Source organism: Oncorhynchus mykiss, chromosome 27 (genome assembly GCF_013265735.2).
Source record: "Oncorhynchus mykiss isolate Arlee chromosome 27, USDA_OmykA_1.1, whole genome shotgun sequence".
NCBI lineage: Eukaryota > Metazoa > Chordata > Actinopteri > Salmoniformes > Salmonidae > Oncorhynchus > Oncorhynchus mykiss.
In genome coordinates this window covers 13426545-13439562 of record NC_048591.1, presented here as the reverse complement: position 1 = coordinate 13439562, position 13018 = coordinate 13426545, and the positions used below count along the sequence as shown (strand labels likewise).

At 42.9% G+C, this 13018-nt stretch overlaps 1 protein-coding gene across 2 annotated transcripts; it reads right to left on the bottom strand.

The window, feature by feature from the left end:
* Positions 1-547: 547 nt before the first annotated feature.
* On the bottom strand, positions 548-8090 carry LOC110507601 (excision repair cross-complementation group 2). Of its 2 annotated transcripts, none has more exons than XM_036965383.1 (23): positions 8072-8090; positions 7422-7521; positions 7253-7330; positions 7091-7153; positions 6863-6976; positions 5996-6112; positions 5788-5904; positions 5068-5191; positions 4894-4990; positions 4582-4715; positions 4265-4433; positions 3908-4026; positions 3733-3802; positions 3499-3568; positions 2908-3009; positions 2734-2797; positions 2484-2605; positions 2169-2261; positions 2013-2085; positions 1802-1872; positions 1462-1605; positions 977-1120; positions 548-800 (listed from the first exon to the last, which is right to left on the bottom strand). In XM_036965383.1, the coding sequence occupies exons 2-23, from the start codon at positions 7452-7454 to the stop codon at positions 708-710; spliced, it is 2211 nt and encodes a 736-aa protein (XP_036821278.1). In that variant the 5' UTR covers positions 7455-7521; positions 8072-8090; the 3' UTR covers positions 548-707. The 2 variants fall into 2 exon arrangements, with proteins under 2 accessions (XP_036821278.1, XP_021443369.1); XM_021587694.2 differs by lacking the exon at positions 8072-8090 and adding an exon at positions 7798-7975.
* Between the last annotated feature and the right edge of the window lie 4928 nt (positions 8091-13018).

The following is a 13018-nucleotide window of genomic DNA, read 5'->3' as shown; positions in this document are numbered from 1 at the left end:
TGATTGCAATTATTCCCGAATGAGTGAGCGTTCATGTGCAAAGGATTAGCATTTCATTTCATATAATTAACTGTGTAGTGATTCCTTTTGTCTTTCCTGCTCTTTCTCAGTCCACACCCACTTCACTTTGTCCACCAAGCCATAATATCGGTTTAGCCCACTAGGGAATCTTCCCTATCATTTGTTAGTAACATATGTTTGTTCATGCATTTCTGTGATAATTTATTTAGTTAGTAAATAAAGTAAAGTCAATTGGTGTATGGATGATTCACAGTAAAAGGTTGGGTTCGTGCAGATAACCAACAATTTACAACGTTTGGAATGAGACTGACGTGAGGTATAAAATAATTAATTAATCAGATATTAAAATATCTGAAGAGTTATATTCGGAAAATTATAACTTTGTAATCTGAAGATTTTCTGTGGTGTCCCGACTTCCTAGTTAATTACATTTACATGATTAGTTTAATCACGTAATAATAATTACAGAGAACTGATTTGATAAAAAAACAGTCTTCACTTTTAAATGATGCCAAAGACACGTCAATGTGTTAAAAAAAAAACATGCCAACTGCATGGTAGAAACTGTAAACATTTATTTTTCGGCCTACCGGCTTATGCAAATATACATTTAAAAAATAAACTATGTACAGTAGGACAGTATTGGAACAGCGACTGTGGGTTTGACTGGGTGATGACACTTCCTCTTAGGCCTGGTGAGCAATCTGGGCGATCTTTTGCAGCATGTCCTCTGACTGCAGCTGCTCCAGTGTCAGCAGAGACAGGCCCAACTGGTCCTCCTGAGGGGAATGGATAGGTTAAGGGGAGACTTGGGAAAGGTTCAGTTGGCAAAAACATTGAACGTTGCAGTTAGAGATGTCATGAATAGAGCTGATGTGATTTCTTATTCTACAAGTCAGACAGGCGTCTACATAAAAATAAATCCACAGCCCTGCTAAACATGTTCCTGCTGTACCTGTCTGAAGGGCTGGGCCATCTGGCGTAGGAAGTGTTTGGACAGCTGTACGGTCTCGTCGATGGTCAGGTTGAGGCTGCCGTCAGTAAGGTGCTCCTGGATCCACCGGGGCAGCTTCCCTCGCTTGTCAGCCCGGGCATAGCGCTGCAACGCAAGTGAGAAACGATTGTTCCAATTCTCTTCAATAGCCTTTTTTATTGTACCCATTTATTTTGTTACCATTGATGTGACAGCATTATGGAACAACCTGCTGTGACCTCAGTGCATTACGGCTTTCAAATTCAAGAAAGCCACAAAATTTAGAATTTTTATTCGGATCCCATTAGCTGACGCCACAACGTCAACTAATCTTCCTGGGGTCCAAGACAGAACTAAATTACAAACATTTTTTTTAAACAAAATGATCATGGTAGAGTCTATCAATGATCAGAGTGGTAAGAAATGTTCCTTTAAAACTAGACACGCCAAGTTCTGAAGGTCCTCACCTTGTCTGCGAAGATCATCAAGCCGTAGTCAGTTTTGCCCCTGATGGCGCGGCCCACACACTGCGCTGCGTGCCGCATGGCGTCAAACGTCAGGAAGTCATTCTCTCTAATCTGGAACTGGTCCCGCAGGTACTCCAGACGGGCCTGGTAGAGATGGACAGAAGAGGAGAAGGATAACTATTTTGGAAAAACAGACCATTAGGATTAAAGGAAGTGAAAGAATTGCAGGACAGAGGGCTGAGGAGGACATACGCTGAACAGAAGAGAGGAACAGACCAAAACAGTGAATAAAGCAGAAGAACAAGGGAAAGATGATGAACAGCAGAGGAGTTAGACTGACCTTCAGGATCCGGCTCTGTGTGTAAACGTAAGGCACTCCGAACATGATCACCGCACGGCCAAAATGGTGGACTGAGGGAGATATTTGAAGAGATAAGTGATATGAAACTAACTACACATTACCTATGCTGTAACTTTGGTGGCCATTTTGTTTAGCAAATGAGCCTAATGGAGGCTCTACTACTATGTTACAGGAACTAAACAACACTCACCAAAGTCGATCCCCTCGGACACCTTCCCCCTGGCCACAGACAGCAGGATGGCTCCTCTGCCGTTCTCACAGGCCTGGGGCACAACAGATAAAGGGTCAGAGGTCACAGACAATGACAGAAGACAACCTAAGACAGTCAAAGAAAGGGTATCCTGACCTCCTGGTATTTCTCCAGAGCCATGCTGGTCTCTGCTGCGTCTGGGGTCTCGATGAAGATCAGCTTGTTCCTCTGGACGTTCTCCAAGATGCCCTACAGACAGAGACACAAAGGGGCAGGACAAGAGGACAAAGCTTACTCAACGTCCAGATTACTACCTTGCAAAAAATTACATTTCTGGCCACAATTCTATTTGCTGCCAATAAAATGCTAACATAGATATGTCTACTGCTATAACAGTACAGACAGAACAACAAGATATTCACTTTTAACAACATTTATCCTCCCTTCCATTTGTGGACCGTGTACACACACCTGCTCATACCACGACGCCACAATGTTCTCCATGTAGGTGTAGCTGGTAAAGAAGGCCACGATGCCATCTGGCACAATCGCAGACATCTCCAGCAGCAGGTTGCCATAGTTACGGATGACAGCTGAAAAATTGAACCCAGACCAGGTTTATTTCAGTGATTTGTTTTCACATCTAAGGAAAGGAGAGTCTAAACTTACAATAAAGCACAGCAAGCTTACAATATATAGATACAATGTAACAATCACTAACCAAAATCTTCACGCGTCTCAAACTTGGAGGTCATGGCCACCTGGTCGTTCCCCCTCCCCACCACCTGAAAGAGGAAGAGCTCAGTGTCACCCCCTTCCATCCTTTCTGAAGCGCAGCATAGCTTGAATTAACCACTCAGGTCATATCATGTAGACTGTTTCTGAGGTTACTCACAAGAGGGCAGAGGCAGGTACGTGCCAGCGTCATGGTGAAGGATGCCACGGTAACAGGCCGGAAGTCCAGGATTCGGGGGTAAATGTCCAACGGTGAAAGGGTCTGTGGGTAGAAACATGATCAGAAGTAGACAACCACAGGGTAGGACAGCCGAGCCAACACACAGCCAAGGGATCTAGTGAGAGGATCAATGGAGAGAAGTGATGATCATACGACTGAACTGACTGCTGAGGCTAAATAATAAAAGGCTAAATAATATACTGAAAATAATATAAACTGTCAAACTTTACATTTCTGTTTGCGTCGCATGCAAATTCATTGATAAACTAAATTCTGAATGGTGGTAAACATTTTTTTATTTAAAGCCGCAGATTTATTGTTGATTTGGTACTGAGAAACACAAAGAAAAGCCATTTGTCCCTCATTAACACATGTACTAAGTTTACAAATGGCACTCTAGCCCAACTGCCTTGGAATGTGAGTGGCCCCATCTTGGAGAGATGATACCATCAACAGGTGTCTTATAATCACAGATTAGTGGCTAGGTCACAGTTAATCTAGGAACAGAGGAAGGGGAGAGAGAGAGATTACCCCTGACGTAATGATGACAGACTGGAAGCGCTCGAACACAGGCTTGATGGCAATGGAAGGGTCCATACAGCTGAAGGGAGAGGAGAGAAGAGCAGGGTTAAAAGTAGATCCCATCCACTTGCATCCTGATGGATTATTTCACCCTTGGCTCTTGCAGTGGCACAACATCTCATCCATCAACATCACACCGTTCTGCTGGCAAAACAGAACATACTCAACACAAATGAACCCCACCTGAAGTGCAGCACGGGGTTAGCAATGGTGGGGGTTCTGTCTTCAAAGGGTTCAATGATGATGGTGAAGCCTGATTGTGGAAGATAGCAAGGGAAAAACAAAGAAAATAAATAACCACAGAGCTGTAGCCATGTAGAGGTAACATAGACACAGTCAGCCTAGGGAGGTTCAGTACCTTTGCTGTAAGTGCTGACCAGAGTGGCAAAGTTGGAGATGAGGGTGATGGCTGAGAAGTCTGCGATGTCCGCAATCTCTAAAGTCCTCAGCAACGAACGCAACCTCTCGGCACAGAATCTAGAGAAACAAATAGATATGTAATATAAGGAGTGAGTAGGAGTTACTAGAAACTTCTTTCAATGTACCAAAGAGACATAATCCACGATGGAGTCAGTTAGGTGTAGGAGCATTTGGTTGACATTGCCCGGTGCCCTGTTGGACAGAGTTTGCACATGTTAGGACCTAAAGTGGAAAACTCCACCAACCGAGGGCACCAGGCTATACAAAACTAACACAAAAGGACTGTAGAAGTTACCTGAGGGGCTTGCGGTCAATGCAGACCTTCTCAAAGATGTCTTTGAGGAACTGTGGAGCGCTCTCCTGCACCACATGGTGAATCCTCAGCCTGGCCTTCAGGTACTCCAGGAAACGCTTCATGAAGCCCACAAAGTGCTCTGCCGTGCGGATGCTGCCAGGCACGGCCTCTGGAGGGGGGAAAGAAAGACAGACAGTGCGGGGGAGGGAGGACAGAGTATAGAAACGGAAAGATCGATACATGAAAACCTGTTTGAGCATAAATCGATTTAAATATTCAATAACTGGTTGTTTTCGACTGGACTCCAGGGGGCTAACCTTGGAGGATCTCATCTGGCAACACGGGATTGGACATGTAGATGTCGGTCTCCCTAGCAACGTTGGCCTCTTTCAGGCCCTCCACCAATCGTCTGTACTCCTCTTTCAGTTTGGCTGCATCTGTCTCCTTTATCCTACAGCAGAGGACAAGCGGTTGAGATGACATCAAAACCCTCTATACTTTTGGGGCAAGAACAACAAACTGGTTCAGTCGGTCTCATTATAGACACCATGTACATTCTCCTTTGTACACAGAACATGACAGTGGTTCTAGTGCTGCTCTCCACTAGATCCACTAGTGTATGACCTTACTTGAGAATGGTGTTCTGTAGGGTCTCCACGTTGGCCTGACTGCGGTCCAGAGTCCTCCTGGTGATGTTGACGCTCATTGAGTCGATGCACACATTGTCTGAGGAAGAGGAGGATGGAACGTCAGCTTGCGGAGGCTTGAAACAGTGGGTTGCTTAAACAGCTGAATGTCCTTACCGATGTTATGTGCTTCGTCAAAAACAACCACTGATTTCTTGGAGAGCTCCTTTGAGACAAGGTCTGCAATCTTTGGGTCCAGGAGGTAGTGGTAACTGTAAACTATGATGTTGGCATGGAGGATCTGTATGTGTTAAGGAAAGAAGCAAAAAGGAAAAACACCGCCACTAATCCATCTCCTTCATAAAGTAATGCCACAGAGTTTCTAAACCCAGAGGTGCAACGTCACGAGACGTCCGGGAACGCTTGTGAAACAGACCAAGCAGAGCAGGCCAGGGTTTGAGAAGACATTGCGAGAAGAAGTGAAACATCCTTGGCTGTTAATTTTCTCAAAATCTAAAGGCACAACCTAGATTCGAGCCAATGTCTTAAGTAGTTGAACATGTTAATACTGCAACCTTGTGAAAGTGACAAACAGACACGTTTTCATTTGTAAAAAAACAACTTTATCGCCGAAAGGGCCTATGATTTGACTGCCTGCACATGCTCAGTTCGGCGTGAGACGATCGTTAGACCTGATTACGTGTTTCTATGCTTGAGCTTAGCTAGCCAACGTCAACTTGACATCGCCTACAAGTGTGATCGGCAATTTCGATTGGAGAAGTAGTTTCTGCCCATCTTCATACTGTACCGTCTTTAGTAATGCTGTCAAATATAACATGCTCCAAAAACACTGGTAAAAGAAAAACATCAGATGCTATGACAATGGGCTATTCTTACCGAATAGCGTGCTAGGTAGTAGGGGCACCAGCCTTTCCTCCGCCCAAACTCCTTCAGATCGTCCAGATTGTAGACTCCAGCGGGGAGAGGCACCTGCTTTCCCATAGCATCAAACTCCTGGAGCAGAGAGACAGAGTCAGTCAGGCAGACAGACAGAGGCGTGGAACTCTCCAGATCACTCTCTTTGTCACAATCCCAAGCCCCTCACCTCATAGAAACGGCAGGAAGGCAGGCTTGGGTTGCTGTGCCGTTGGGCACGGATGTATGACGCCGTCAGGCTGTGACATTTCCCATCCACCTCCTTCCCAAAGCGTAAGGAGCTCACCTGAACACAAAGAATCATGCAATTTGGACCATGACATGGACACACACAATTTAACTACATGCAAAGAAATGCTCTATATTGAACACACACAAATGTGTTTGAAGAGCGTTATAGAACCACTGTTAGTGGGTATCATCGTGAAGATATGTGCACTGACCGCTAGGGCCGGGCAATGAAGTTGTCTATCGCGACCCTTTACAGACATAGAACGCAGTACAGTAGTAACATGTCGATAATTGATAACTTTTCAGACAATTGAAAAGGTGTCACATTAGAAGCGTCGGTACCTTTTCAGGCAGTAGAATTCTGCCTGTATATCATGTTTTATTATTTCCATGACAACAATAAACATTGCTGATTGATGTGTTGCGTACGCTGTTTTTTTATGGTAGGGTAGCTAGATGTGCTTTCTTTCTACTGAATGTCTTGGTAAGTTGTGATATTTAACAAACTTTAAAGTACCTTTTTTTTAAGGAAAGAGTGGTCTGCGCGCAGGCAGGCTAGAATTGACTGTTCTGCTCACCCACTGATGGACTTTAGTCTCGCTTCAGAAGCAACATTACTTTACAGACAAGTAAAATGCTGTTCATGTCTCCAGAGAAGGGTTGGCATTTAAAAAAGTCTGTGTAGCCTACCCTAACAGACAAACAATCATGCTGTAGTGCTTTCAAGGGGACACATACCATTATATCTGAAAAGGGTAATCGATACAAGCAGCCTACTGTAATTTTGTAATATGAGGCTACTTACCTCGGGGTGAACACACAGGTTTTTCCGAGAGGAGAGCGCCAGAGCCAGGATGTTGTTCTTCTCACCCGTCTCCTTAGAATAGAACTCCATTAACTTCCTCAACTCCTCCACCACCTGACAGACAAGGAAGCAACATGGCATCAGAGAAGGGGATGATAAACATATGTTCTTCAAGGCCAGGGGAGCACAAAGAAAGGTGTGAGAGAGAAAGAGAGGGAGAGAGATCACCTTCTCTATCTCAGGAACAGTTCGGGAACAGTAGATCAGCTTTGTGACTTCAAGGGGATACTCCTGTCAAAGAGAGGAGAGATCACTGTATAAGAGGACCAAATGGTGACAAAGGTTCTTCCAATAGAGTCCTGATGGAGGAACGGAGATATCTTGACTCACCCGCTGATATGCAACAATCAATGACAGAAGAGAGATCGTTTTCCCTGTTCCCGATGGCATCTCCAGAACTCCATGTCCCTTTTGATAAACAATGTGTTACCATCATGCATAGGGCCATAGCATTAGGATTGATCTACAACAAGTGGCATGTTGCTGGGTCTCTATTTACCTTGGCATCCAGGGTCCTCTTGAGTTCCAGCATGTAGGAATATTGCTCTGGGTAAATGTAGTCATATGGGAAATAGACTAGCAACCCTTCGATGTTGAGCCTAGAATAAAAAGGTAGTAGTCATAGTAAGGGCATTTCGACAGGTAACATTCAGCATATAGCATTAGCTATATAAAAAACATAACTAGCTGGCTAGCTAACTCCCCTATTCATCTGTGGCCAAGGTCGTTCCAACAGACATCGCACGGTGTAATGTTTATAGTATAACCAGCTAGCTAGCTTACGATAGCCAACTGCTAGCTATGTTAGCAAAGAGTTTACTAGCCACAGTGCTAACTTTGCCCTGTCTAAGAATCTCTCTGCCACGAGCACTTACTTCATTTCAGTGGATTTATTGCAGCAGCGAGCTAGCTGCTTATGTGTCAGTCACTTTTTTTTTTTGTACAATAAATAGATGCCTAGCTAATTTATTGGCAAAACAAACCCCTTCAACCAGCTAGCTAGCTGTGTTCCACACTAGATTTCTTCAGACATCCTCAGTCTACACAAAGCCCTACCTTTTGCTTCTCTGATTGGCTGCAGAATTGTGAGCTAATCCTATGGTCTTCTCTGATTGGGTTTTGTATGCGTCCCTCAATGGAAGTACGTACCATTCCTGTAATCAGAACTAACTCGTCAAATATCGAGTTAAATGTTGAGCTGAATCGCATTTGTGGAAACCAAGACTGTTCTCAGAGCAGACCTGGTTGTAGCTAGGTATTTCTGAGTCGCGTCGGGGAAAAGTTAACCCTTTTCCTAACCTTAACTTAAATTGTCCTAAATGTCCAAGTTAATTCTCCTAAACTGTTGCGTAAATTCTCTACGACACTTCTGCTTGTCAAAACCTGCAGACTTGTCTGAGAGCAGTTTGAGTATCCACTAAAGCGATACAGCCAGCCAGGGAGGTTCAGAGAACTATTGTGCAGTCTTTTATTCAACTTCATAAAATGAAAGAACTGAAATACTGCAGACTAAAGGAAGAATAAAGATTTACCCGAAAATAACATTCTATTTATATTCAACATGAGCAGAAGGTATTGTCATAAGAGTAGTAAAGGTACTGCCTATATTGTTCATTTGACAAGATGTATGGTAGGGGAGAGTGGGGTAAGTTGAGCCATTTTTACATTCAGCATTACTCCATCAAGGGAAATATGGTATTCTTTCTAACAAAGATATGTAAACATTACAGTTTGAAAACATACTGTAGCTTGTCCAAAAAGATTGGTCTCTTGGCACAACTTACCCCGGGAATGGGGTAAGTTTAGCCTCTGGACAGGGTAAGTTAAAGGTAGATTCAGCGATATAACATAGATGCAGAAAAGAAACAGCATAATGAGTCAATTTCAGTAACAACTAAGAGCATTGAAGCACAGGGCTTAACTACTTTTCTTAAATATTTTGTGTATGGTTTCCTAGAAACAAGGGTGGCTCAACTTATCCCACTCTCCCCTAATAGGTTGTGTGGTGGGATTACCTCAATATTAGAAAAGATAAGCCAGAAGTTGCAGTTTCCTCAGATTTAGGGCTGTCCCGACTAAATAAAATCTTGGTAGACCGAAATTCATCTGTTCTTTTGACCAATCGATTGCTCGTGTATTTTTCCTTATATAGACCCACCCTATGTGTTTTAATAAAATCAACAATATCTTTTGAGCTTGTCTGATGCTTTAAGCTTATGGTTTGATGCCTCCAGAGGGCGCCAGAGATCTAGATAACCAGAAGAAAAAAAACTTAACCTGGCCCAACTAGTCTCCTCCTGCTCTTGGGATATTTTCTCCCTGCAGACTGAATTGTTGGCTATATTTACATAGTTGACAATAGAAGTTACTTTGTAGGTTTATATCATTTTCATTTAGATTTGGATAGAATTTTGATTAATCACATGACAATGATTTTGAGATATGAAGATGTTATTATAAATTAGATGGAACTGTTTCATGAAAATGTGGATATGAAAACCATAATTGGCACATAGATCGTTAGACATTGTAAGTTAAATTGGCATTCCATGTGAGAAAGGTTTGCTATTCCTCGTGTAGCCTATCACCAGCAACTTCAGGAGAGTAGTGGCAGAATCTGCAAAAGCCAGCAGGGCAGGAGCTCACCAGAGCTAAGTACCGGCATCTCAAATGTTCTACTGCTTGAGCTCCTGTTCCTCTTAGAATATTAGCTCAAAAGTATTGTGGAGCTCTTGCACCTAAATATAAACAAAACCAGCACCCAAAATGAGTACCAGAACATGTTTCAGTCCAAGCCAAGCACTGATAAGAAACCTATTTTATGACGTTTCCACTGGATCAGAGCATGACAATTTTCCCTTTCACACTGAGTGGTTATTGAAAGGGAAAGAACTGGAAAGATTTTTCTAATACATTGAGGAACTTTTGTAATTTGCAATGAATGTAAAAACAGACTTTGTTTGCTTGCTGTTTGAGGTGAAGAAAACAATACTTGAGAATATCCACAGGTCATTCATTAGTGGTGGTGCATTAAGCCAATCAGAAATACTATCAGAGCCCCAAATCGACACATTTATGCCTACATTTGCATGCAGGCCAGGTAGCCTATAGGCCTACTTCTATTTTCACGTCCTTACTCAACATTGACACGAGCGCTCAAAACAAAAGACACAGACTAAATTGACAGAACTCTTAAATGTAATGAAATAAACCAAAACTTGTTTCTCACAAGTGCAGCATATATTGTGCACTCTGCAAACAATGTGCCCACTCCGACAATGCGAACAGGAAGACTGGAATAATAATATTGGATGCAATTAAAGAAATGACAAAATTAAAGAAATGACAAAAATTGTAGATCAGAAATTACAGGAATTAACGGTACATGTACTACTGGTTATATATGTAATGGGGAATTAATATATACTAACGGTCAAACGCAAACAATTCACACAATGAAGTTATGAAACAATAAATGTCCACAAATTGGCAGGAGAGAGTGCATTCTGGAGAGAGAAGTGCATTGTGCATCTGGGCTAATGTCAATACGACTTCTGCATTGGCCATTAAGCATTTACGGCGATATGACCACAGCAGAATTCAGGGCATTCATAATTATCGTACTTCACCGAGAAATGCGAAGCTGTTGTCAAGGAAGTGAGTTTGTGTTTATACAGGATGTACCGCCCCCACCTACTGTCAACCAATCATGTCAATGCGGAGCTATACAGAGCCCTCCGCATTGATAAAATATTTGGCAGGCACATGGCGATGCAGCACAGACCTCGATTTGGCATCTGCATGACTCTGGAGGCTCTGCATATGCGTCACACTCTCCATATGGAGCCTCCAACCACATTTGCGAATCAAGCATGAATTGGCTTTTAGTCCAGGCCTCCGCAATGTATTAGTTCACTGAGATGGACACACACACACATATATATATATAGAGAGAGAGAGAGAGAGAGAGAGAGAGAGAGAGAGAGAGAGAGAGAGAGAGAGAGAGAGAGAGAGAGAGAGAGAGAGAGAGAGAGAGAGAGAGAGAGAGAGAGAGAGAGAGAGAGAGAGAGAGAGAGAGAGAGAGAGAGAGAGAGAGAGAGAGAGAGAGAGAGAGAGAGAGAGAGAGAGAGAGAGAGAGAGAGAGAGAGAGAGAGAGAGAGAGAGAGAGAGAGAGAGAGAGAGAGAGAGAGAGAGAGAGAGAGAGAGAGAGAGAGAGAGAGAGAGAGAGAGAGAGAGAGAGAGAGAGAGAGAGAGAGAGAGAGAGAGTAAATAATGAGTAGGCTGTCCAAACTTTTACCTGGTACTTTGTATATCTAATATGTACTGTGTATATGAGTATATATACACAGTACCAGGTAAAAGTTTGGACACGGCTACTCATTCCAGGGTTTTCTTTATTTTTACTATTTTCTACGTTGTAGAATAATAGTGAAGACATCAAAACTATGAAATAACACATATGGAATCATGTAGTAACCCAAAAATTGTTAAGCACATTTTTATTTATTTAACCAGACAAGTCAGTTAAGAACAAATTATTATTTACAATGGCAGCCTATCCCAGCCATACCCGGATGACACTGGGCCAATTGTGCACCGCCCTATGGGACTCCCAATCATGTGATGCAGCCTGGATTCAGGGACTGCTAGACCGCTGCGCCACTCGGGAGCCCCAGATAAAAATGTTTTATATTTGAGATTCTTCAAAGTAGCCACCCTTTGCCTAGATGACAGCTTTGCATGCTCTTGACATTCTCTCAACCAGCTTCATGAGGTAATCACTTGGAATGCATTTAAATTAACAGGTGTGCCTTGTTAAAAGTTCATTTGTGGAATTTATTTCCTTCTTAATGCATTGAGCCAATCAGTTGTGTTGTGACAAGGTAGGGGTGGTATACAGAAGATAGCCCTATTTGGTACAAGAGCAAGTCCATATTATGTAAAGAACAGCTCAAATAAGAGAAAGAGAAACGACAGTCCATTATTACTTTAAGACATGAAGGTCAGTCAATAAAGAACATTTCTAGAACTTTGAAAGTTTCTTTAAATGCCGTCACAAAAACCATCAAGCGATATGATGAAACTGGCTCTTATGAGGACCGCCACTGGAAAGGAAGACCCAGAGTTACCTCTGCTGCAGAGGATAAGTTCATTAGAGTTACTACCATCCTCAGAAATTGCAGCCCAAATTCACAGAGTTCAAGTAACAGACACATCTCAACATCAGCTGTTCAGAGAAGACTGCATGAATCAGACCTTCATGGTCAAATTGCTGCAAAGAAACCACTATTAAAGGACACCAATAAGAAGAAGAGACTTGCTTGGGCCAAGAAACACGAGCAATGGACGTTAGAAAAGTGGAAATCTGTCCTTTGGTCTGATGAGCCCAAATTTGAGATTTTTGGTTCCAACCGCCGTGTCTTTGTAAGACGCAGAGTAGGTGAACAGATGGTCTTCACATGTGTTGTTCCCACTGTGAAGCATGGAGGAGGAGGTGTGATGGTGTGGCGGTGCTTTGCTGGTGACACTGTCAGTGATTTATTTAGAATTCAAGGCACACTTAACCAGCATGACTACCACAGCATTCTGCAGCGATACGCCATCCCATCTGGTTTGCACTTAGTGAGACTATCATTTGTTTTTCCACAGGACAATGACCCAACACACCTCCAGGCTGTGTAAGGGCTATTTGACCAAGGAGAGTGATGGAGTGCTGCATCAGAAGACCTGGCCTCCACGATCACCCAACCTCAACCCAATTGAGATGGTTGGGGATGAGTTGGACCGCAGAGTAAAGGGAAAGCAACCAACAAGTGCTCAGCATATGTGGGAACTCCTTCAAGACTGTTGGAAACGCATTCCAGGTTAAGAGAATGCCAAGAGTGTGCAAAGCTTTCATCAAGGCAAAGGGTGGCTACTTTGAAGAATCTCAAATCTCAAATATATATATATATATATATATTTTTTACATTTAAATTTTTTTTTACCCCTTTTTCGTGGTATCCAATTGTTGTAGTAGCTACTATCTTGTCTCATTGCTACAACTCCCGTACGGGCTCGGGAGAGACGAAGGCTGTATGTCATGCGTCCTCCGAT

Excerpts from the sequence above, each read along its gene's own strand:
- LOC110507601 (XM_021587694.2), bottom strand. Across the intron at positions 6,113-6,862 it reads ACCTGTGTGTTCACCCCGAG|GTGAGCTCCTTACGCTTTGG; the intron begins GTAAGTAGCCTC and ends CTTTGTGTTCAG. Across the intron at positions 2,086-2,168 it reads CTCTGGAGAAATACCAGGAG|GCCTGTGAGAACGGCAGAGG; the intron begins GTCAGGATACCC and ends GTTGTGCCCCAG.